Source organism: Ranitomeya variabilis, chromosome 6, assembly GCF_051348905.1.
Source record: "Ranitomeya variabilis isolate aRanVar5 chromosome 6, aRanVar5.hap1, whole genome shotgun sequence".
NCBI lineage: Eukaryota > Metazoa > Chordata > Amphibia > Anura > Dendrobatidae > Ranitomeya > Ranitomeya variabilis.
The window spans coordinates 440475326-440498209 of NC_135237.1; the positions used below are offsets into that span (position 1 = coordinate 440475326).

Here is a 22884-nt window from a genome sequence, read left to right on the forward strand (position 1 = left end):
AAGGAAATAAGTAAACTATATACCTTATTAAACCAGTAATTGTTTTATTACATCAGTCAAGTATTTAGAACTGTACAGGTGGTATGGTATTAATGGTATAGTCACACTTTTATACTATAGGGAACATATATATACTTATACTATAGGGAACATATATATACACCGTACATGACAACAGCCATGAAATATTTAGAGGGGGTTATACCGATACACAAATTCTCCTAAAATGAACACGTCAGCTATGATATGCAGATGCAAGACATTGATTATTACTACATAAGATGATTACAATGATCAGACGGAAGAATCGATATAGTAGCATGTTAATGATCTGATCATGCTCTAGGTCTGTCCTGGGCAAAATGTTGCCCAAAGGTTTCATCTGGCCCTTTTGGTGTCCAGCAAGAGGGGCTAAAAGCAGCGGCATACCGCACCACAAAGCATCCCCTCCCCACCATCTCAATTTCACTAGTATTCGCATCCTCAGGATGCAGTTACTGGCAAATCCAATGGTGCAGGAGGGAGCCACCATTCAGCATGTGCGACTATCTCAGGACATCAGGTACGTTGATGTCACTAGATCGCGCCTGCTGCAGAGAACCTCAGTATACACACTGCACTGACCGGAGTACAGCAGGGGAGAAATGAGGCTAGGTGAGCATTTTTATTTTTTACTGTAAGGTAGTATTTGGAGGACACTGTGGGGCCTCCATACTGTGTGTGGGGAGACAGTGAGGGGAACCATCAAAATATATTTTGGTATCTGTGGGGCTCATCGTACTGTGTGGGGGAAGCTATCGATCATGGCACAAGGCCTAGATGGCAGGAGCATATGATTTATAAACTTTATAAATAAGCCATAAATTATATGATTTTGATTATCTGCTAACACAGCTTATAATCAGGCCTATCTTAACATGTATTGGCAGTGGCAGCGAGTCAACTTACTTAATTCTGCTCCATATTGAGTGATAAAATCTATAATAATAATGAGCAGAATTAAAGTGATTGTTCTGTTTTAATTAAGTTCCTATTGGCTGCAGTTTATTATAAAGCAACCACACTATACTCATGTTCTTTGGATCCACCAGGAAGTCTCCGCCACCGCACCCGATGTCTGGCACTGGCCCCGATGCAGAAATCACCGTGATAGTGCGCCAGCCAATCAGTGAGCTCAGTCAGTGTAGACCGAACACCCCTTCAGAACCCTCAGCTCACTGATTGGCTGCTGCACTGTTGACAACACCCCACCAATGCCAGGAATCAGGAGCAGCGGTGACGACTTTTCTGAGGATCCAGGGAAGACGTGTACAGTAAGGTCTGGTTTATAATAAACTGCAGCTGGGTAGAGGCTTCATGGAAAGTAAACAAGCCCTGTAAGTTGGGCCTAGGCTCGGCCTCCAAAGTCACAGCATCTCGTGTGGTCACCTTTGGGAAAAATAAATTGCCCACCCCTGCTCCAGGTTATGGAGAATGACTGATCTTTTGGTTGCTATTATCGGATAATGTTTTTTTTTTCCCATTTAAGAAAAAAACACAACTCTTTTTCGTCATGCTGTGAGTCACATCAAAGATCTTTCAAACCAAAGCAAGTACAGAACAAGATCCTATTACAAGGCATAAAGCGTCGTCTCCGTTCATTACAGCAGTGATAAATATTTGTCCTGGCTACCTTGACGTTGAACGTTATTTCCTCCATGACGTAGACTCGCTCAGGAAAAGCTTTAGCCACCTCCTCCACACTGTTAAAATACTGCACTGGTTCCTTAATATCCCGGTCTTGCTCCAGCAATTTAAACTGTCCTGAAAATAAATGATAATACAAGTGTCGTCAGAGATTTATGTAGGACATCCGTCATGGTGAAAACGCTCCACAAGTTCCACCGTGTTGTGCAGAATGATGGCTGAACTGACGGTACAGAATTGTGAAACGGAACATTTCTCATCATAACATCACAAAGAACAGACAATAATACCGGGTACACATAACAGCACTGTTATCACATAAATACAACTCTTCCCAATCCTAATAGCTGCTGATGGGAAATAACAGATTAGTGACCTCTGACGGATCTACAGCACATTAAACAGATGGCTCCGTGATGCAATTTTCTGAATTGCAGCGTCTAGAAAAAACCTGCCCCAGATGTATACAGATCTACAGCCCAATACTGAAAACACAATAATCCATAGCACAGCCGGCTGCACCACTTGTCTGGTCTGCTCAAATTCTCAGCATCCCATGTTTTCTATTAAAGGGAACCCAGATCACAGGCAGCATAAAATCGGAGCTTGGTAGCATGACTGCAGCCGGATATATTTTTCTCTGAAACACTCTGGCATTTTAAGGAAAACACACTGAAGAGCATCCCTGCACCGCTCTAGTTGATGGTCAGGGCTCCACTGTGTGTACGGCAGGAGAAACCTGACAATCCCCAAGAATGGAGAGGCCGACTGGGGCAGCGCCGGACTAGACTTGTCTCTACTTGTAGTCCCCAACCTCCAATTGCTCCTGGGTTTCATAGAAAAACATACACAGTTGCAATAGTCAAAGACTTAAGAAATATATATCATAAAAAAGATCAGCCCTCTGGATGTCCTCATAGTGGCATAAATCTACAAGTATGGGTTAAGACATACCATGGGCTGCTACTTGAATAAGGCTATGCATTTTTGGCGCAATGAGGTGACTCCCAGCATGACTAATTGTGAGGGCATTAATACATAAATCAAAAAGGTTTCTGTGTGTTCATTTGGGAGAAAGCCACTGCCAGACACTTTGGCTTGTCACTAGTGTTAACCCAGCACGAAGTACGGGGGCGTCTAAAAGTCACTAAAATTGACAAATGTGCGGGGCCAGATGGGATACACCCCTGAGTACTGAAGGAACTAAGTACAGTCATTGATAGAACATTATTTTTAATCTTTAACCCGTTAAGCCCGTTAATGACCGGGCCAATTTTTACAATTCTGACCACTGTCCCTTTATGAGGTTATAACTCTGGAACGCTTCAACGGATCCCGATGATTCTGACAAGGTTTTCTCGTGACATATTGGGCTTCATGATAGTGGTAAAATTTCTTTGATATTATCTGCTTTTATTTGTGAAAAAAAGGAAATTTGGCAAAAATTTAAAATATTTAGCAATTTTTCAACTTTGTATTTTTATGCCCTTACATCACAGAGATATGTCTCACAAAATACTTTATAAGTAACATTACCCACATGTCTACTTTACATCAGCACAATTTTGGAACCAAAATTGTTTTTTTTTTTTTTTTTTTTTAGGGAGTTATAAGGGTTACAAGTTGACCAGCAATTTCTCATTTTTACAACACCATTTTTTTTTTTTTTAGGAACCACATCACATTTGAGGTCATTTTGAGGGGTATATATGATAGAAAATAACCAAGTGTGACACCATTCTAAAAACTGCACCCTTCAATGTGCTCAAAAACACATTCAAGAAGTTTATTAACTCTTCAGGTGTTTCACAGGAATTTTTGGAATGTTTAAAAAAAATAATAAAAAAAAAATGAACATTTAACTTTTTTTCACAAAAAAATTACTTCAGATCCAATTTGTTTTACTTTACCAAGGGTAACAGGAGAAATTGTACCCCAAAAGTTGTTGTGCAATTTGTCCTGAGTACGCCGATACCCCATATGTGGGGGTAAACCACTGTTTGGGCGCATGGCAGAGCTCGGAAGGGAAGGAGCGCCGTTTGACTTTTCAATGCAAAATTGACTGGAATTTAGATGGAACACCATGTTGCGTTTGGAGAGCCCCTGATGTGCCTAAACATTGAAACCCCCCACAAGTGACTCTATTTTGGATTTTGGAAAGTAGACCCCCTAAGGAACTTCTCTACATGTGTTGTGAGAACTTTGAACCCCCAAGTGTTTCACTACAGTTTATAACGCAGAGCTGAGAAAATAAAAAATCATTTTTTTTTCCACAAAAATTATTTTTAGCCCCCAGATTTCAAAAGCTGTTGTCCAATTTGTCCTGAGTATGCCGATACCCCATATTTGGGGGGGAACCCCCGTTTGGGCACATGGCAGAGCTCGAAAGGGAAGGAGTGCCATTTGGAATGCAGACTTAGATGGATTGGTCTGCAGGCGTCACGTTGCATTTGCAGAGCCCCTGATGTACCTAAACAGTAGAACCCCCCCACAAGTGACCCCATATTGGAAACTAGACCCCCCCAAGGAACTTATCTAGATGTGTTGTGAGAACTTTGAACCCCCAAGTGTTTCACTACAGTTTATAACGCAGAGCCGTGAAAATAAAAAATATTTTTTTCCCACAAAAATGGTTTTTTAGCCCCCAAATTTTTATTTTCTTAAGGGTAACAAGAAATTGGACCCCAAAAGTTGTTGTCCAATTTGTCCTGAGTACGCGGATACCCCATATGTTGGGGTAAACCCGTTTGGGCGCATGGGAGAGCTCGGAAGGAAAGGAGCACTGTTTTACTTTTTCAACGCAGAATTGGCTGGAATTGAGATCGGACACCATGTCGCGTTTGGAGAGCCCTGATGTGCCTAAACAGTGGAAACCCCCAATTGTAACTGAAACCCTAACCCAAATACACCCCTAACCCTAATCCCAACCATAACCCTAACCACACTCCTAACCCTGACACACCCCTAACCCTAATCCCAACCGTAAATGTAATCCAAACCCTAACTTTAGCCCCAACCCTAACTTTAGCCCCAACCCTAACTTTAGCCTCAACCCTAACTTTAGCCCCAGCCCAACCCTAACTTTAGCCCCAGCCCTAACCTTAACTTTAGCCCCAAACCTAACTGTAGCCCAAACCCTAGCCCTAATGGGAAAATGGAAATAAATACATTTATTTTATTTTATTATTTTTCCCTAACTAAGGGGGTGATGAAGGGGGGTTTGATTTACTTTTATAGCGAGGTTTTTAGTGGATCACACACCAAAAGACGCTTTTTATTGCAAAAAATAGTTTTTGCGTCTACACATTTTGAGAGCTATAATTTTTCCATATTTTGGTCCACAGAGTCATGTGAGGTTTTTTTTTTTTTTGCGGGACGAGTTGGCGTTTTTACTGGTAACATTTTCGGGCACGTGACATTTTTTGATCGCTTTTTATTCCGATTTTTGTGAGGCAGAATGACCAAAAACCAGCTATTCATGAATTTCTTTTGTGGGGGGCATTTATACCGTTCCATGTTTGGTAAAATTGATAAAGCAGTTTTATTCTTCAGGTCAGTACGATTACAACGATGCCTCATTTACATCATTTTTTTATGTTTTGGCGCTTTTATACGATAAAAACTATTTTATAGAGAAAAAATATTTTTGCATCCCTTTATTCTGAGGACTATAACGTTTTTATTTTTTTGCTGATGATGCTGTATGGCGGCTCGTTTTCTCCGGGACAAGATGACGTTTTCAGCGGTACCATGGTTATTTATATCAGTCTTTTTGATCGTGTGTTATTTCACTTTTTGTTCAGCGGGCATGATAATAAACCATTGTTTTATGCCTCTTTTTTGTTTACGGTGTTCACTGAAGGGGTTAACTAGTGGGACAGTTTTATAGGTCGGGTCGTTACGGACGCCGCGATACTAAATATGTGTACTGTTATTGTTTTTTTTATTTAGATAAAGAAATGTATTTATGGGAACAATATATATTTTTTCTTTTTTTTACACATCTAAATAATTTTTTTTTACATTATCACATTGTCCCATCATATAGTGACAGATCGCTGAAGTGACACTTTGCAGAGTACTTTGTCAGATCAGCGATCTGACGTGCACTGCTCAAGGCTTACAGGCCTGCATGACCCGGAAGTGGCCCCGCGGCCATTTTGGATCCGGGGCTTGCAGGGAGGAGACGCTCGCTAGAAGGTGAGCACATCGCCTTGTACCGAGGGTCTCAGGGAAGCACGCAGGGAGCCCCTCCCTGCACGATGCTTCCTTATGCCTCCGGGACGCTGCGATCATGTTTGATCACAGTGTTCCGGGGGTTAATGTGCGAGGAGCAGTCCGTGACCTGTTATGACCCCAATAGCGAGGGTCTCAGAGGAACAAGTAAGTCTGCGAAGTACAAAAATCCAGCTCATAGGGCAGTGGTAACTGGGTTGACCATATATCTACTCCTAACGCCAACACTAGAAGTAGCCGGGGAACATGCCTACGTTGGTCGCTAGATGTCTCGCGCCAGCCGGAGGACTAACTACCCCTAGAAGAGGAAAACAAAGACCTCTCTTCCCTCCAGATAATAGACCCCAAAAGTTGGATACAAGCCCCCCACAAATAATAACGGTGAGGTAAGAGGAAATGACAAACACAGAGATGAACTAGGTTTAGCAAAGAGAGGCCCACTTACTAATAGCAGAATGTAGTAAGATAACTTATATGGTCAACGAAAACCCTATCAAAATTCCACACTGGAAATTCAAGAACCCCCGAACCGTCTAACGGCCCGGGGGGAGAACTCCAGCCTCCCTAGAGCTTCCAGCAAGGTTAGGATACAGATTATGTACAAGCTGGACAAAAATGCAAACAAAAACAAATAGCAAAAAGCAAGAAAGCAGACTTAGCTTAATCTAGCAGGAACCAGGATCAGTAGACAAGAGCACAACAGATTAGCTCTGATTACAACGTTGCCAGGCATTGAACTGAAGGTCCAGGGAGCTTATATAGCAACACCCCTGAACTAACGGCCCAGGTGAGCATACAAGGGATGACTGACATACCCAGAGTCAAATCACTAGTAACCACTAGAGGGAGCCAAAAAGCAAATTCACAACAGTACCCCCCCCTTAGTGAGGGGTCACCGAACCCTCACCAAGACCACCAGGGCGATCAGGATGAGCGGCGTGAAAGGCACGAACCAAATCGGCCGCATGCACATCAGAGGCAACCACCCAGGAATTATCCTCCTGACCATAGCCCTTCCACTTGACCAAGTACTGAAGCCTCCGCCTGGAGAGACGAGAATCTAAGATCTTCTCCACCACGTACTCCAACTCGCCCTCAACCAACACCGGAGCAGGAGGCTCCGCAGAAGGGACCACAGGCACAACGTACCGCCGCAACAAGGACCTATGAAATACGTTGTGAATGGCAAACGACACCGGAAGATCCAGGCGAAAGGATACAGGATTAAGGATTTCCAATATCTTGTAAGGACCAATGAAGCGAGGCTTAAATTTGGGAGAGGAGACCTTCATAGGAACAAATCGAGAAGACAGCCATACCAAATCCCCAACGCGAAGTCGGGGACCCACACCGCGGCGGCGGTTGGCAAAACGCTGAGCCTTCTCCTGTGACAACTTCAAGTTGTCCACCACATGATTCCAGATCTGCTGCAACCTATCCACCACGGAATCTACCCCAGGACAGTCAGAAGGCTCCACATGTCCCGAGGAAAAACGAGGATGGAAACCAGAGTTGCAGAAAAATGGCAAAACCAAGGTGGCGGAACTAGCCCGATTATTAAGGGCAAATTCAGCCAACGGCAAGAAGGTCACCCAATCATCCTGATCAGAAGAGACAAAACACCTCAAATAAGCCTCCAGAGTCTGATTAGTTCGCTCCGTTTGTCCGTTAGTCTGGGGATGAAAAGCGGACGAAAACAACAAATCAATGCCCATCCTACCACAAAAGGATCGCCAGAACCTGGAAACAAACTGGGATCCTCTGTCCGACACAATATTCTCAGGAATGCCGTGCAAACGAACCACGTTCTGGAAGAACACAGGAACCAGATCAGAAGAGGAGGGCAGCTTAGGCAAAGGAACCAAATGGACCATCTTGGAGAAACGATCACATATCACCCAGATGACAGACATGCCCTGAGACACCGGAAGATCAGAAATGAAATCCATAGAGATGTGTGTCCAAGGTCTCTTCGGGACAGGCAAGGGCAAGAGCAACCCGCTGGCACGAGAACAGCAAGGCTTAGCCCGAGCACAAGTTCCACAGGACTGCACAAATGACCGCACATCCCTTGACAAGGAAGGCCACCAAAAGGACCTGGCCACCAGATCTCTGGTGCCAAAAATTCCCGGGTGCCCTGCCAACACTGAGGAATGAACCTCGGAAATGACTCTGCTGGTCCATTTAGCAGGCACAATCAATCTGTCAGATGGACAAGAGTCAGGCCTACCAGCCTGAAATCTCTGCAACACACGCCGCAGATCAGGAGAAATAGCTGACAAGATAACTCCTTCCTTAAGAATACCCACAGGTTCAGCGACTCCAGGAGCATCAGGCACAAAGCTCCTAGACAGAGCATCGGCCTTCACATTCTTAGAACCTGGTAAATACGAGACCACAAAGTCAAAACGGGAGAAAAACAATGACCAGCGGGCCTGTCTAGGATTCAGGCGTTTAGCAGACTCGAGATACATCAGATTTTTGTGATCAGTCAAGACCACCACACGATGCTTAGCACCCTCGAGCCAATGACGCCACTCCTCAAATGCCCACTTCATGGCCAGCAACTCCCGATTGCCAACATCATAATTCCGCTCAGCAGGCGAAAACTTCCTAGAGAAGAAAGCACATGGTCTCATAGTAGAGCAACCAGGACCTCTCTGAGACAAAACAGCCCCTGCCCCAATCTCCGAAGCATCCACCTCAACCTGAAAGGGCAGTGAGACATCAGGCTGGCACAAAACAGGCGCCGAAGTAAACCGGCGTTTCAACTCCTGGAAAGCCTCCACGGCAGCAGGATCCCAGTTAGCTACATCAGAGCCTTTCTTGGTCATATCCGTCAATGGTTTAACAACGCTAGAAAAATTTGCGATAAAACGACGGTAGAAGTTAGCAAAACCCAAGAACTTCTGAAGACTCTTAACTGACGAGGGTTGAGTCCAATCATGAATAGCTCGGACCTTGACTGGGTCCATCTCCACAGCAGAAGGGGAAAAATTAAACCCCAAAAAGGGAACCCTCTGTACACCAAAGAGACACTTTGAGCCTTTAACAAACAAAGAATTTTCACGCAAAATCTTAAAAACCATCCTGACCTGCTCCACATGCGAGTCCCAATCATCAGAAAAAAACAGAATTTCATCCAGATAAACAATTAAAAATTTATCCAGATACTTCCGGAAAATGTCATGCATGAAGGACTGAAAAACTGAAGGTGCATTAGAAAGCCCAAATGGCATCACCAAGTACTCAAAATGACCTTCGGGCATATTGAATGCGGTTTTCCATTCATCGCCTTGCTTAATGCGCACAAGGTTGTACGCACCACGAAGGTCTATCTTGGTGAACCACTTGGCACCTTTAATCCGGGCAAACAAGTCTGACAACAGCGGCAAAGGATACTGAAATTTGACAGTGATCTTGTTTAAAAGCCGATAGTCAATACAAGGCCTCAAAGATCCGTCCTTTTTGGCCACAAAAAAGAATCCCGCACCAAGAGGGGAAGAAGAAGGACGGATATGCCCCTTCTCAAGAGACTCCTTGATATATGAACGCATCGCGGTATGTTCAGGTACCGACAAATTAAACAGTCTCCCCTTAGGAAACTTACTGCCAGGAATCAATTCTATAGCACAGTCATATTCCCTATGAGGAGGCAGTGCACTGGACTTAGACTCGCTGAAGACATCCTGATAATCCGACAAATACGCCGGAACTTCCGAAGGCGTAGAAGAAGCAATAGACAAGGGCAGGGAATCTCCATGAATTCCATGGCAGCCCCAACTTGACACCGACATTGCCTTCCAGTCCAAGACTGGATTATGGGTCTGTAACCATGGTAAACCCAAAACAACCAAATCATGCATCTTATGCAGAACAAGAAAACGTATCACCTCCCGATGTTCGGGAGTCATGCACATGGTAACCTGTGTCCAAAACTGCGGTTTATTTTTTGCCAAAGGCGTAGCATCAATACCCCTAAGAGGGATAGGATTTTCTAATGGCTCCAGAACAAAACCGCAGCGCTTGGCAAATGACAGATCCTTCAGACTCAGGGCAGCACCTGAGTCTACAAACGCCATGACAGGATAAGATGACAGTGAGCAAATCAAAGTTACAGATAGAATAAATTTAGGTTGCAAATTACCAATGGCGACAGGACTAACAACCCTAGTAAGACGTTTAGAGCATGCTGAGATAACATGTGTAGAATCACCACAGTAGTAACACAAGCCATTCTGGCGTCTATGAATTTTCTGCTCATTTCTAGTCAGGATTCTATCACATTGCATTAAATCAGGTGCCTGTTCAGACAACACCATGAAGGAATTTGCGGTTTTGCGCTCCCGCAACCGCCGGTCGATTTGAATAGCCAGGGCCATGGAATCATTCAGACCTGTGGGAATGGGAAAACCCACCATCACATTCTTAATGGCTTCAGAAAGACCATTTCTGAAATTTGCAGCCAATGCACACTCGTTCCACTGGGTCAGCACGGACCATTTCCGAAATTTTTGGCAATACACTTCAGCCTCGTCCTGGCCCTGAGACATAGCCAGCAAGGCTTTTTCTGCCTGAATCTCAAGATTGGGTTCCTCATAAAGCAAACCGAGCGCCAGAAAAAACGCATCAATATCAGCCAATGCCGGATCTCCTGGCGCCAGCGAGAAGGCCCAATCCTGAGGGTCGCCCCGTAAAAAAGAAATAACAATTTTCACTTGCTGAGCGGAGTCTCCAGATGAACAGGGTCTCAGGGACAAAAACAATTTACAATTATTCCTGAAATTTCTAAATTTAAATCGGTCTCCGGAAAACAGTTCAGGAATCGGTATCTTAGGTTCTGACATAGGATTTCTGGTAACATAATCTTGTATGCCCTGCACACGAGCAGTAAGCTGGTCCACACCTGTAATCAAGGTCTGGACATTCATGTCTGCAGCAAACACAAGCCACTCAGAGGTAAAGGGGAAAAGAAAAAAAAAAATGAGAAAAAGAAAAAAAAAACTCAGAATTTTCTTTCTTATAATCCCGCTTCTGCAATGCATTTAACATTTAATACTGGCCTGGCAAACTGTTATGACCCCAATGGCGAGGGTCTCAGAGGAACAAGTAAGTCTGCGAAGTACAAAAATCCAGCTCATAGGGCAGTGGTAACTGGGTTGACCATATATCTACTCCTAACGCCAACACTAGAAGTAGCCGGGGAACATGCCTACGTTGGTCGCTAGATGTCTCGCGCCAGCCGGAGGACTAACTACCCCTAGAAGAGGAAAACAAAGACCTCTCTTGCCTCCAGATAATAGACCCCAAAAGTTGGATACAAGCCCCCCACAAATAATAACGGTGAGGTAAGAGGAAATGACAAACACAGAGATGAACTAGGTTTAGCAAAGAGAGGCCCACTTACTAATAGCAGAATGTAGTAAGATAACTTATATGGTCAACGAAAACCCTATCAAAATTCCACACTGGAAATTCAAGAACCCCCGAACCGTCTAACGGCCCGGGGGGAGAACTCCAGCCTCCCTAGAGCTTCCAGCAAGGTTAGGATACAGATTATGTACAAGCTGGACAAAAATGCAAACAAAAACAAATAGCAAAAAGCAAGAAAGCAGACTTAGCTTAATCTAGCAGGAACCAGGATCAGTAGACAAGAGCACAACAGATTAGCTCTGATTACAACGTTGCCAGGCATTGAACTGAAGGTCCAGGGAGCTTATATAGCAACACCCCTGAACTAACGGCCCAGGTGAGCATACAAGGGATGACTGACATACCCAGAGTCAAATCACTAGTAACCACTAGAGGGAGCCAAAAAGCAAATTCACAACAGTGACCGCTCCGGTCTCATAGTGCCGGATGTCAGCTGCAATAGCTGACACCCGGCCGCACTCACGGGGGGAGCATATGACGTACTATCCCGTCACTGGGAATTAACCTCTTTCTGACCTAGGACGGGATAGTATGTCCGAGGTCAGATACCGCGCTTTGATGCAGGGCTCCGGCGGTGAGCCCGCATCAAAGCTGGAACATGTCAGCTGTTTTGAACAGCTATTTGGAGCAGTGCCTAGTAAAAAGGCTGTAATAGCCAGTTTCCCACTCCACACTGACGAGGGGCAAAAACCCCGAAACAGCTGTCTGTGGATGGATACCATGCTTGGCATAGGTGGTTTTCCTGTATTGGATGTTTTCCTTTATTGGATGCTGCCCTTCCCGTGGTTGTTCCTTCCCGGGGAAAGGCCTGGCTATTCATTGCTTGCGTTGAGAAACACGTGATGGTGTCTCCGCAGCTACTCTACATGCATTTGCATATTTCCCATAAGTGATGGGGGCAGTGTTCTGGATCACTGCGTTGAGAAACACGTGATGGTGTCTCCGCGGTGTGGGATGTTTTGGTCTCCCCGAGGTAATTAATCCGTACGTTTACAGCCTTTTTACTAGGCACTGCTCCTAATAGCCAGTTTCCTACTCCACACTGACGAGGGGCAAAAACCCTGAAACAGCTGTCTGTGGATGGATACCATGCTTGGCATAGGTGGTTTTCCTGTATTGGATGTTTTCCTTTATTGGATGCTGCCCTTCCCGTGGTTGTTCCTTCCCGGGGAAAGGCCTGGCTATTCATTGCTTGCGTTGAGAAACACGTGATGGTGTCTCCGCAGCTACTCTATATGAACTCGTAATGACCTGGAGAATCATAGTGGCTGGTCAGTTTTAGCATTTAGTGAACCTAGTAAAAAAGCCAATCAAAAAACAAGTGTGGGATTGCACTTTTTTTTGCAATTTCACCGCACTTGGAGGATTTTTTTTCCCCGTTTTCTAGTACACGACATGCTAAAACCAATGATGTTGTTCAAAAGTACAACATGTCTAGCAAAAAATAAGCCCTCACCCGGCCATATTGACGGAAAAAGAAAAAAGTTATGGCTCTGGGAAGAAGGGGAGCAAAAAACGAACACGGAAAAACGATAAAAGATAAAGATTTCCATAATAACAGGGTCTGTACCACAGGACTGGGGTATAGCAAATGTGGTGCCAATATTCAAAAAGGGGACAAAAACTGAACTTGGAAATTATAGGCCAGTAAGCTTAACCTCTACTGTGGGTAAAATCCTGGAGGGTTTTCTAAGGGATGGTATGCTGGAGTATCTGAAGAGGAATAACCTCATGACCCAGTATCAACATGGGTTTACTATAGACCGTTCCTGTCAGACTAATCTGATCAGTTTCTATGACGAGGTAAGTTCCGGACTGGACCAAGGGAACGCAGTGGATGTACTGTATATGGACTTTCAAAAGCTTTTGATACGGTGCCACACAAAAGGTTGATACATAAAATGAGAACAATGGGGATAGGGGAAAATATGTGTAAGTGGGTTAAGAGCTGGTTCAGGGATAGGAAACAAAGGATGGTAATTAATGGAGCACACTCGGACTGGGTCACAATTAGCAGGGGTCAGTATTGGGCCCTCTTTTTAACATATTTATTAATGACCTTGTAGGGGACATACAGAGTAAAATTTCAATATTTGCAGATGACACTAAACTCTGCAGGGTAATCAATACAGAGGAGGACAATTTTATATTACAGGAGGATTTATGTAAACTAGAAGCTTGGGCTGATGAATAGCAAATGAGCTTTAATGGGGATTAATGTAAGGTCATGCACTGGGGTAGAGCAAATAAGATGTATAATTATTTGCTTAATTGTAAAACACTAGGCAAAACCGTCAATGAAAAAGACCTGGGTGTATGACAAACTCACATTTAGTGGCCAGTGTTAGGCAGCTGCTACAAAGGCAAATAAAATAATGGGATGCATTAAAAGAAGCATAGATGCTCATGAGGAGAACATAATTTTACCTCTATACAAGTCACTAGTTCGACCACACTTAGAATACTGTGCACAGTTCTGGTCTCCGGTGTATAAGAAAGACATAGCTGAACTAGAGCGGGTGCAGAGAGGAGCGAGACCAAGGTTATTGGAGGACTGGGGGGTCTGCAATACCAAGATAGGTTATTACACTTGGGGTTATTTAGTTTTAAAAAATGAAGACTAAGGGGTGATCTTATTTTAATGTATAAATATATGATGGGACAGTACAAAGACCTTTCTAATTATCTTTTTACTCATAGACCTGAGACAGGGACAAGGGGGCATCCTCTACGTCTGGAGGAAAGAAGGTTTAAGCATAATAACAGACGCGGATTCTTTACTGTAAGAGCAGTGAGACTATGGAACTCTCTGCCGTATGATGTTGTAATGAGTGATTCCCTACTAAAATTTAAGATGGGGACTGGATATCTTTCTTGAAAAGTATAATGTTACAGGTTATATACACTAGTTTCCTTGATAGGACGTTGATCCAGGGAACTAGTCTGATTGCCGTATGTGGAGTCAGGAAGCAATTTTTTTCCCAAATGTGGAGCTTACGGTTTGCCACATGGGGTTTTTTCGCCTTCCTCTGGATCAACATGTTAGGGCATGTTAGGTTAGGATATGGGTTGAACAAGATGGACTTAAAGTCTTCCTTCAACCTTAATAACTATGTTACTATGTTAATGTCAAACTCCAGGCTCCATATCCCCCACCATCAAATATCAGAGAAGAGTCGGGAGGTCCGCATGCACATTAGATGGTCAGGAAACTGGCAGGTAGGACAACTTGAAACTTAACCCTGCCGTACAAATTAGATAGCTGCCAGATGAACAATGCTGGGACTGATCACTTGGCTGGCTCTTCCGTACACAGGAACACTGGGTCTGACGAGAGCTCCTGTCCTGTCTATGAGAGCCACCGCCAGACATGTCTTATCACTAGGTGAACAAAAGGATCGGCAATCCAAAATAGGGCATGCTGGATCCATAACTCCTCAGATAAGTGATTCGGGGCCCCCAAACACATTAGACTGACATCCAACCCCATTTATATCAGCTGGTTAAGCAGACATTAGGCTAATAAGTATGGGAATCTTAGGGGCCTTACAACTTTGTGCTCGACATTAAATATGGTCCTACACACTAAATCAATATAGGTCCAACCTACTGATTTCAGCAGAATCAACCTCCAGCTAATGTATGTGGTGGAGTCCTGACATACTCCACGGCAAATGTTGAGGAAAATGGTTGGGAGTGCTGGACCATAAACAGTTGACGTGTGTATGGTGAAGGTCAGGAGAAATAGCTGTCGGACAAATGAGCATTCAACTGACAGCTATTTAAGGCTTTGTTCACATCTATGTTTGAGCATTCAATAGGCACCTCCATCATAGGTTTAGTTATTTATTCCAAAAGAAAAGTGAAGCATGTTGTGATTTTCTTTCCAGGAAGCCAAATGGAAGTCCAACACACCCCATTAAAGTGAAAAGGCCTATCAATGTGAGGCTACTTTCACACTTGCGTTGTGTGACGGATGTCGCAATGCGTCGTTATGTATAAAAACCGAATCCTGCAAAGTTGCCCGCAGGATGTGTTTTTTCTCCATAGACTTACATTAGCAACGCATTGTGACGGATTGCCACACGTCGCATCCGTCGTGCGACGGATGCGTCGTGTTTTGGCAGACCATCGGCACAAAAAAACGTTCCATGTAACGTTTTTTTGTGTGTCGTGTCCGCCATTTTCGACCGCGCATGCGCGGCCGAAACTCCGACCCCTCCTCCCCGGAGCTCACAATGGGCAGCGAATGTGTTGTAAAACTGCATCCGCTGCCCACGTTGTGCTACTTTAATAATAATAATAATAATAATTTTATTTATATAGCGCCAACATATTCCGCAGCGCTTTACAACTTATAGAGGGGACTTATACAGACAACAGACATTACAGCATAACAGAAATCACAGTTCAAAACAGATACCAGGAGGAATGAGGGCCCTGCTGCTCGCAAGCTTACAATCTATGAGGAAAAGGGGAGACACAAGAGGTGGATGGTAACAATTGCTTTAGTTATTTGGACCAGCCATAGTGTAAGGCTCGGGTGTTCATGTAAAGCTGCATGAACCAGTTAACTGCCTAAGTGTGTAACAGTACAGACACAGAGGCTATTAACTGCATAAAGTGTATGAGAACATGATGGAGGAACATGATTATGTTGTTGTTTTTTATTAATAGGCCACACAGGGATAATTAGGTTAATGCGTTGAGGCGGTAGGCCAATCTGAACAAATGAGTTTTTAGTGCACGCTTAAAACTGTGGGGATTGGGGATTAATCGTATTAACCTAGGTAGTGCATTCCAAAGAATCGGCGCCGCACGTGTAAAGTCTTGGAGACGGGAGTGGGAGGTTCTGATTATTGAGGATGCTAACCTGAGGTCATTAGCAGAGCGGAGGGCACGGGTAGGTTGGTAGACTGAGACCAGAGAGGAGATGTAGGGTGGTGCTGAGCCATGGAGTGCTTTGTGGATGAGGGTAGTAGTTTTGTACTGGATTCTGGATTGGATGGGTAGCCAGTGTAATGACTGGCACAAGGTAGAGGCATCGGTGTAACGGTTGGCGAGGAATATGATCCTGGCAGCAGCATTCAGGACAGATTGGAGTGGGGAGAGTCTGGTAAAAGGTAGGCCAATTAGTAGAGAGTTACAATAGTCCAGACGAGAATGAATAAGTGAGACAGTAAGAGTTTTTGCAGAGTCGAAAGTAAGAAAAGGGCGAATTCTGGAAATGTTTTTGAGATGCAGATAAGAAGAGCGAGCCAGTGATCGGATGTGGGGGGTGAATGAAAGCTCGGAATCAAGGATGACTCCAAGGCAGCGGGCATGTTGCTTTGGAGTAATGGTGGAACCGCACACAGAGATGGCAATGTCGGGCAAAGGTAGGTTTGTAGAGGGAGAGAACACGAGGAGTTCAGTTTTTGACAGGTTCAGTTTCAGATAGAGGGAGGACATGATTTAACACACTGTCCGTCGGTACGTCGGGCTGACGTTTCGCGACGGCCCGTACCGACGGACTAGTGTGAAAGTAGCCTTACCGATGAATTTGCTTCTTGAATTCATTTTTTTTTTTTTTAGTGGAAAAGAAAAACAGAATTCCCAATACTGGTGTGAATCTAGCCTTAGGTGTAAAGCTAGCTTTTAGGGCTGGATCTGTTCTCACCCATTGGAAATTCATTCATTTTTTAAAGCAAGTAGTTGACTAAAACCTATTGATAGGAACTTTTTTCAATATCATAAAAAAAAAATGAAAAAAAAAAAAAGGCAAAAAATACAAGTTGATTGCACAATTTATTCTGCCAGCAGAACAAGTCCAGGTAAATGGAGAAGGAGTTAAGAAAAATTGTCCTTGGGCCCAAAATGAGATTTCCTCTACATCCGGAATGTGTTGCAATAATTAGTTGTGCACACTGTGGAGATTTGTTGCTATTTGGAAGTAAAATGAGTTCACAACAATTCCCGTGGGAGGAGGCATTCTAGTCGTAGGCGCAGAGCACTGCGGTGGCACTGCCAATATTTCACTACGCTAGCTTCCTTCTACATCCCAACAGCGAAAGCCGAGAAATATCCCGTGAAGCAATCAAGAGAGCCGAGCGCACTGCCAGATCTCCGCTCTGCTACTTCATTTCACGTTTATTGCCCACAACAGGAAATATCACGTGGGACAAACCCCAGGACAGGTTTCCTCTGACCTTCATATTGCCAAGCCTGAACGCGGAAATAATTATTATAAAATGAACAATATGAATAAAGAATGTAATCAGAAATAATGTAAATAATGAATTCTACACCACCATTATAAAGGAATAAATACAGACAGCCATGGAATAACAGATAAAAGTCATGTTGTGTCCATCAACCTGGTGACTTCCAATGTCATGGTGCTTGCCCACTTCGACAGCAGACACAGAACTACCTTTTATTTCTGTAGATTGACTTTACTTGTTGTATTGTGCTGTTATTTTCACTGCAGAAGTTTATGTTCCAGAGACGTTCTACCCTAAAATGTAAAATACAGTGATACGAGGGTGTAGACGACCTTTATTTTCATTCCTATCAATGGGCCATCAATAAATCCTGTCTGGACACCCCCTATGACCTGCTAAGTGCTGGCTTCACCAGCAAATACTGGCCAACATCATGACAAGTGCTTCACACATTGGTCACTACAGGGCTTTGCCGCGGGCAGCCTGCGTCTGTTCTGAAGCGGGAAGAAGCCATATTGTTACACGGCAGCTGGACAGATATGGCTGCTCGTATTCCCTGCCTCTAAATTACTAATAGCCAACATGTTAACAAGGTGGATGTCCCATATTGTTCTCCATCTTCTTATCAAAGAGAATCGGATCACACACTAATCAATGCGATTGGCACAATCAGCCACATTCTCTCGGGTGACCCTAGCCTCAAGATAAGTTATCAGTCTGACACCCCACCAATCAGCTGTTTTTAACTCCTACACAGCTCAATTCACAGCGTGGTTGTCATACTCTGGTACTTCAGTACTCAGTTTCTAGTGTAATGAATAAGAGCTGAGCTGCTGTGTCGGGAACAGCCGTGACTACACAGTGAATAGACCGGTGGGTCTCAGCTTGTGTCAACCTACTTCAATTTAATGGGGTATTCTCATTCCCAAGATCCTATACCAATATGTAGAAGGTGTAATAAAAATATTAGCAAATACCTCCAATTAGAAATGTTGCATAGTTTTCCTGATTCTCTATGTCTCTTTCCTCATGTGGAGGCATTGCAGGACCTTAGGTATCCGTGGTTACAACCCCAGATAAAGTGACAGTTAGTTGCTAATGGTCGTAACCACGGATACCTAAGGCCTTGCAATGCCTGCACATGAGGAAAGAGACATAGCTACCGTAATCAGAAAAACTATACAACATTTCTAATTAAAGGTATTTGCTAATGTTATCATCATTACACCTAGTACATATTGGGATAAGATCTTGGAGATGGGAATACCCCCTTTAACGTACCCTGCTCAAATTTTTGAAGTGTACCCCCACTTTCAAGAGAAAAATTAATATAGTGCAAGATTCTGCAGTATAATTATTTTTCTGAATTATTCTAGTATATGTTTACCTGCAGCACAGACTATTCCATGTCTGTGGTTCTGGCTGCACTAAGCCAAGCAGGATACTGCCTCTAACTCCTGCGTCTCATGCACACGACCGATTATATCGGACGAGTGCCATTTGTACAGGTAGTACTTGCACCTATATTATTCTATAGGGCTGTGCAATTGTGGGTCAGAGGAGAAAAAAAAAAAAAAAAAAATCGGTGACATGTCAGATTTCAATTTGAGGGTCAGATTAAAATTGGCAATGCAAGTCTACAGGCCATTGGGAAACAACGGAATGCACCCTAATGACATCAAAAGGCAGTCCGATGTTCAAGGACAGACAATGGAGGAGGTGGAGAAACTTTTTTTTTTTTTTTTCTCGCCAGGTCTGAGAAAAAGTGATACCCCTCGGATCAAAGTCTGATCAGCACTGTTTAGATACTCAGAGCGAGAACAAGTGCTGCAAGATTGAAGACTGTATGATGCGCATTTCCACAATGAAGACTGTAGCCCAGCAAACAGAAGGGCTTTGCCTAGCATAGTGCATCCTGCAGCACAGCACAGCTAATCTGTGCTGTACGTGAAACGCAAAAACATTGATTAGGTCACAGTCGCACGTTCAGTACTTGGTCCCTATTTTATATCAGTATTTGTAAGCCAAAATCAGGATTGGGTGATAAATACAGAAGTGGTGACGTGCTTCTATTATACTTTTCCTCCGACTTGTCAGTATTTTACATCTGTACTTGTTAACCAAAATCAGGAGCAGAACAAATAGTGAACGTAGACTAAGTCATTAGATAAATCATTAAGGCCGGCGTCACACTAGCGAGTTTTACGGATGTATGAGCACAGAAAATACTTCCATAAAATACGCATTACACACGGCCAAATGATTCTCTATGGCCCAGCTCCTATCAGCCGTATATTACGCATCTGTAATATACGGTATTGTATGGCCGTAGAAAAAAGCAGCATGCTGCGTTTGTCACCGTATTGCGCAAAAAATACGCCAATGAAAGTCTATGGGGGCGAGAAAATTACGGATTACACACGGACCATGCGTGTGACTTGCGAGAAATACGCAGCGTGTTCTATAGAAAAGCCGGTAATTCAATTGCCGGCTTTTGCTCTCTCCTTTACAAACCCGACATGATATGAGACATGGTTTACATACAGTAAACCATCTCATATTCCTTTTTTTTTTTTTTTTTTTGCATATTCCACACTACTAATGTTAGTAGTGTGTATGTGCAAAATTTGGGCGCTGTAGCTTGAAAAATTAAGGGTTAAATCGCGGAAAAAATTGGCGTGGGCTCCCTCCGCAATTTTCTCCGCCAGAGTGGTAAAGCCAGTGACTGAGGGCAGATATTAATAGCCTAGAGAGGGTCCATGGTTATTGGACCCCCTGGCTACAAACATCTGCCCCCAGCCACCCCAGAAAAGGCACATCTGGAAGATGCGCCTATTCTGGCACTTGGCCACTCTCTTCCCATTCCCGTGTAGCGGTGGGATATGGGGTAATGAAGGGTTAATGTCACCTTGCTATTGTAAGATGACATTAAGCCAGATTAATAATGGAGAGGCGTCAATTATGACACCTATCCATTATTAATCCAATAGTACGAAATGGTTAATAAAACACACACACGATTACAAAGTACTTTAATGAAATAAAGACACAGGGTGTTTTAATATTTTATTATTCTCTTAATCCACCTGAAGACCCTCGTTCTGTAAAAAAGGAAAAATGTCCTGTAGTTAGTTCCCACGCTAGAGTTCATATGAGGACATCCAGCAGAGGGCGCATCACCGCGACTCGAGGTAACTACAGGACATTCCCCTACACTCCATTCATTCCCCTTCTTTTTACAACCATGAGCACAGCTGCTTTAGCAGAGCTCCTGGGTGTAAAATGATTTAACCCCTTCAGATGGATTTACATCGTGGGACTGCCAGAACAACGGAAGGTATGGGATATTGTTGATTCGGCTCAGTGTGAGCCGAAATGTTGCACAGAGATGTGGGCTGAATAAACCTCACTTTTTTCACTTTGAAAAGTATCTGGAGTGCTGCCTTCTCTTGTTCTACTTGTATACGTTTGGGTGGAGGAGTGGACTACTCAACCCAGGAGGCTAGGCACCCACCGGTGAGCATTGTGCTGTTCCAATAAATTGTATATATGTTTTAACGAACATTTGGGCCCATAAATCCATTAGATGTCGGTTTTGCAAGCCTGCGAGAAAATATCGCAGTACGGATGCCATACGGATTACATACGGAGGATGCCATGCGCAAAATACGCTGACACACCCTGCCTACGGATGACATACGGATCACTACTTTAGGAACATTTCTGCGTATTACGGCCGTAAAAAACGGACTGTATTGTCTTACACCTAGTGTGACACCGGCCTTACACTGCAAAGTCCTGCACCAAAATCATTTTTCTGTTGAAAGTGGAGGTTTGGCTTTAGGTGAACACTTGAAGGTGCTGTTCCACAAAGTACATTTTCATTAACAGATCTTGGAATAACACTGGGGAACAGTTTGAAAAAAAATTTCTGTTGAGTTAGGTTTTTGAGCTGATTTATACTAAAATTGGCATGCTGATTCCAAAAATGTAGTCAGTTTTTTTCTAGCACGTCAAGTTTTTCCTCCACAAGCTACCTGCCAGAGAAGCACAATTGCACTGATATCTGTAATAAGACTTGTTATCTGATTACAATTAGACTCATAGAGCTACGTGGCAACTTGTAAGAGTAGTCACAACTGAGACAGTGTGGTGAGAGGTGTGTGCAGCTCCCAATACGTCATAATTATCAATATCTTTACACAAAAAATTTGTCTCTTTACATTGGGCGCTTAGTTGTAATTCATATATCTTTTATGATTTTTTTCTTTGTTAGTTTTCAAAGCTTGTAACTTTCCATCTCAGTGTTTTATTTACATATGTACATATTTCCTTTGTTTCAGATCATGTCTGCTCCTTCTTTCTCTCGTCGTAAATGCCTAAACAACCCTGACTCCTTCTGCTATAAATGTACATTTTTACCTTAAATACTTATAGATATATCTATATCTATATCTCCTTTGTAAAAAACATGATAGTGTTAAAAAACATATTTGTCATGCCTATTTCTTATATATTTCATTTTTGTTCATATTTGTACTATTTAAAAAAAAAACAAAAAAAAAAAACACTTTTTAGGTACAGTAGTTTACATATTTTTGAGAAGACAAAAATCCTATAGTTCAAAAACTTGACGTGATAGAGAAAAACTGAGATAATTTCTGGGTTCAGCATCCAAAAATTAATTAAGAACAGTTGACTAACCTAACTCTTAAAAAATTGTGTTCCCCAGTGTAATAATAGGTTCCTCACTTGGATGTGTTAAATGTTCCTGTGCTGAGATAGTCTTATAAATGTGTCCCTGATATATATACAGTAGTCTTATCTGTTGTGTCTGACCATGCAAAGCGGCTAGAGTTCATTGTCGGCACATAACAGTTCCTGGTCAGCCAGTGGAAGCATAAGTGATAAGCCAGTATACAGACAAAACAGACAAGGAAATGTGTTCCCACCAGCACTAGCTGCAAACCCTTGTGTCATCTGTATACACACTTATCATATGTCACTTACATTTTCACTCCTCTTCAGGAGCTGGGTACATGCCGATCATGAATTGTAGCAGCTCTGCATGGTCAGATATAGCAAATATGACATAAGATCTTACTTAGCATGGGAACATTTTTCCTTAACAAATCTAAATGTGGAACCCATTATTTTTCCAAGATCTATTAATTAAAATGTACTTTGTGAGACAACCCCTTTAAATCTAACATCAGATCTCCCTGAATGAAGGTCTCAAGTTGAAAATCTTTACTGAATCAACAGCCAATGGAAACCAAGATCATCAACAACTCAGGTCTGAATTCAAAATCACCCCAAAAAACAA

The 22884-nt window shown here is 43.2% G+C and overlaps 1 protein-coding gene across 2 annotated transcripts in view; it reads right to left on the bottom strand.

Moving 5' to 3' along the window:
- The window catches only part of GAREM1 (GRB2 associated regulator of MAPK1 subtype 1), a 160416-nt gene that overhangs the window by 47881 nt on the left and 89651 nt on the right, over positions 1–22884 (bottom strand). The window contains exon 3 of one of the 2 annotated variants that reach the window (XM_077270419.1): positions 1673–1803. The exons of the other annotated variant lie outside the window; for it this stretch is intronic. Within the exon in view, the coding sequence (XP_077126534.1) occupies positions 1673–1803 (131 nt within the window). The remainder of the gene's footprint in view (positions 1–1672; positions 1804–22884) is intronic. 2 annotated transcript variants of the gene reach the window in all.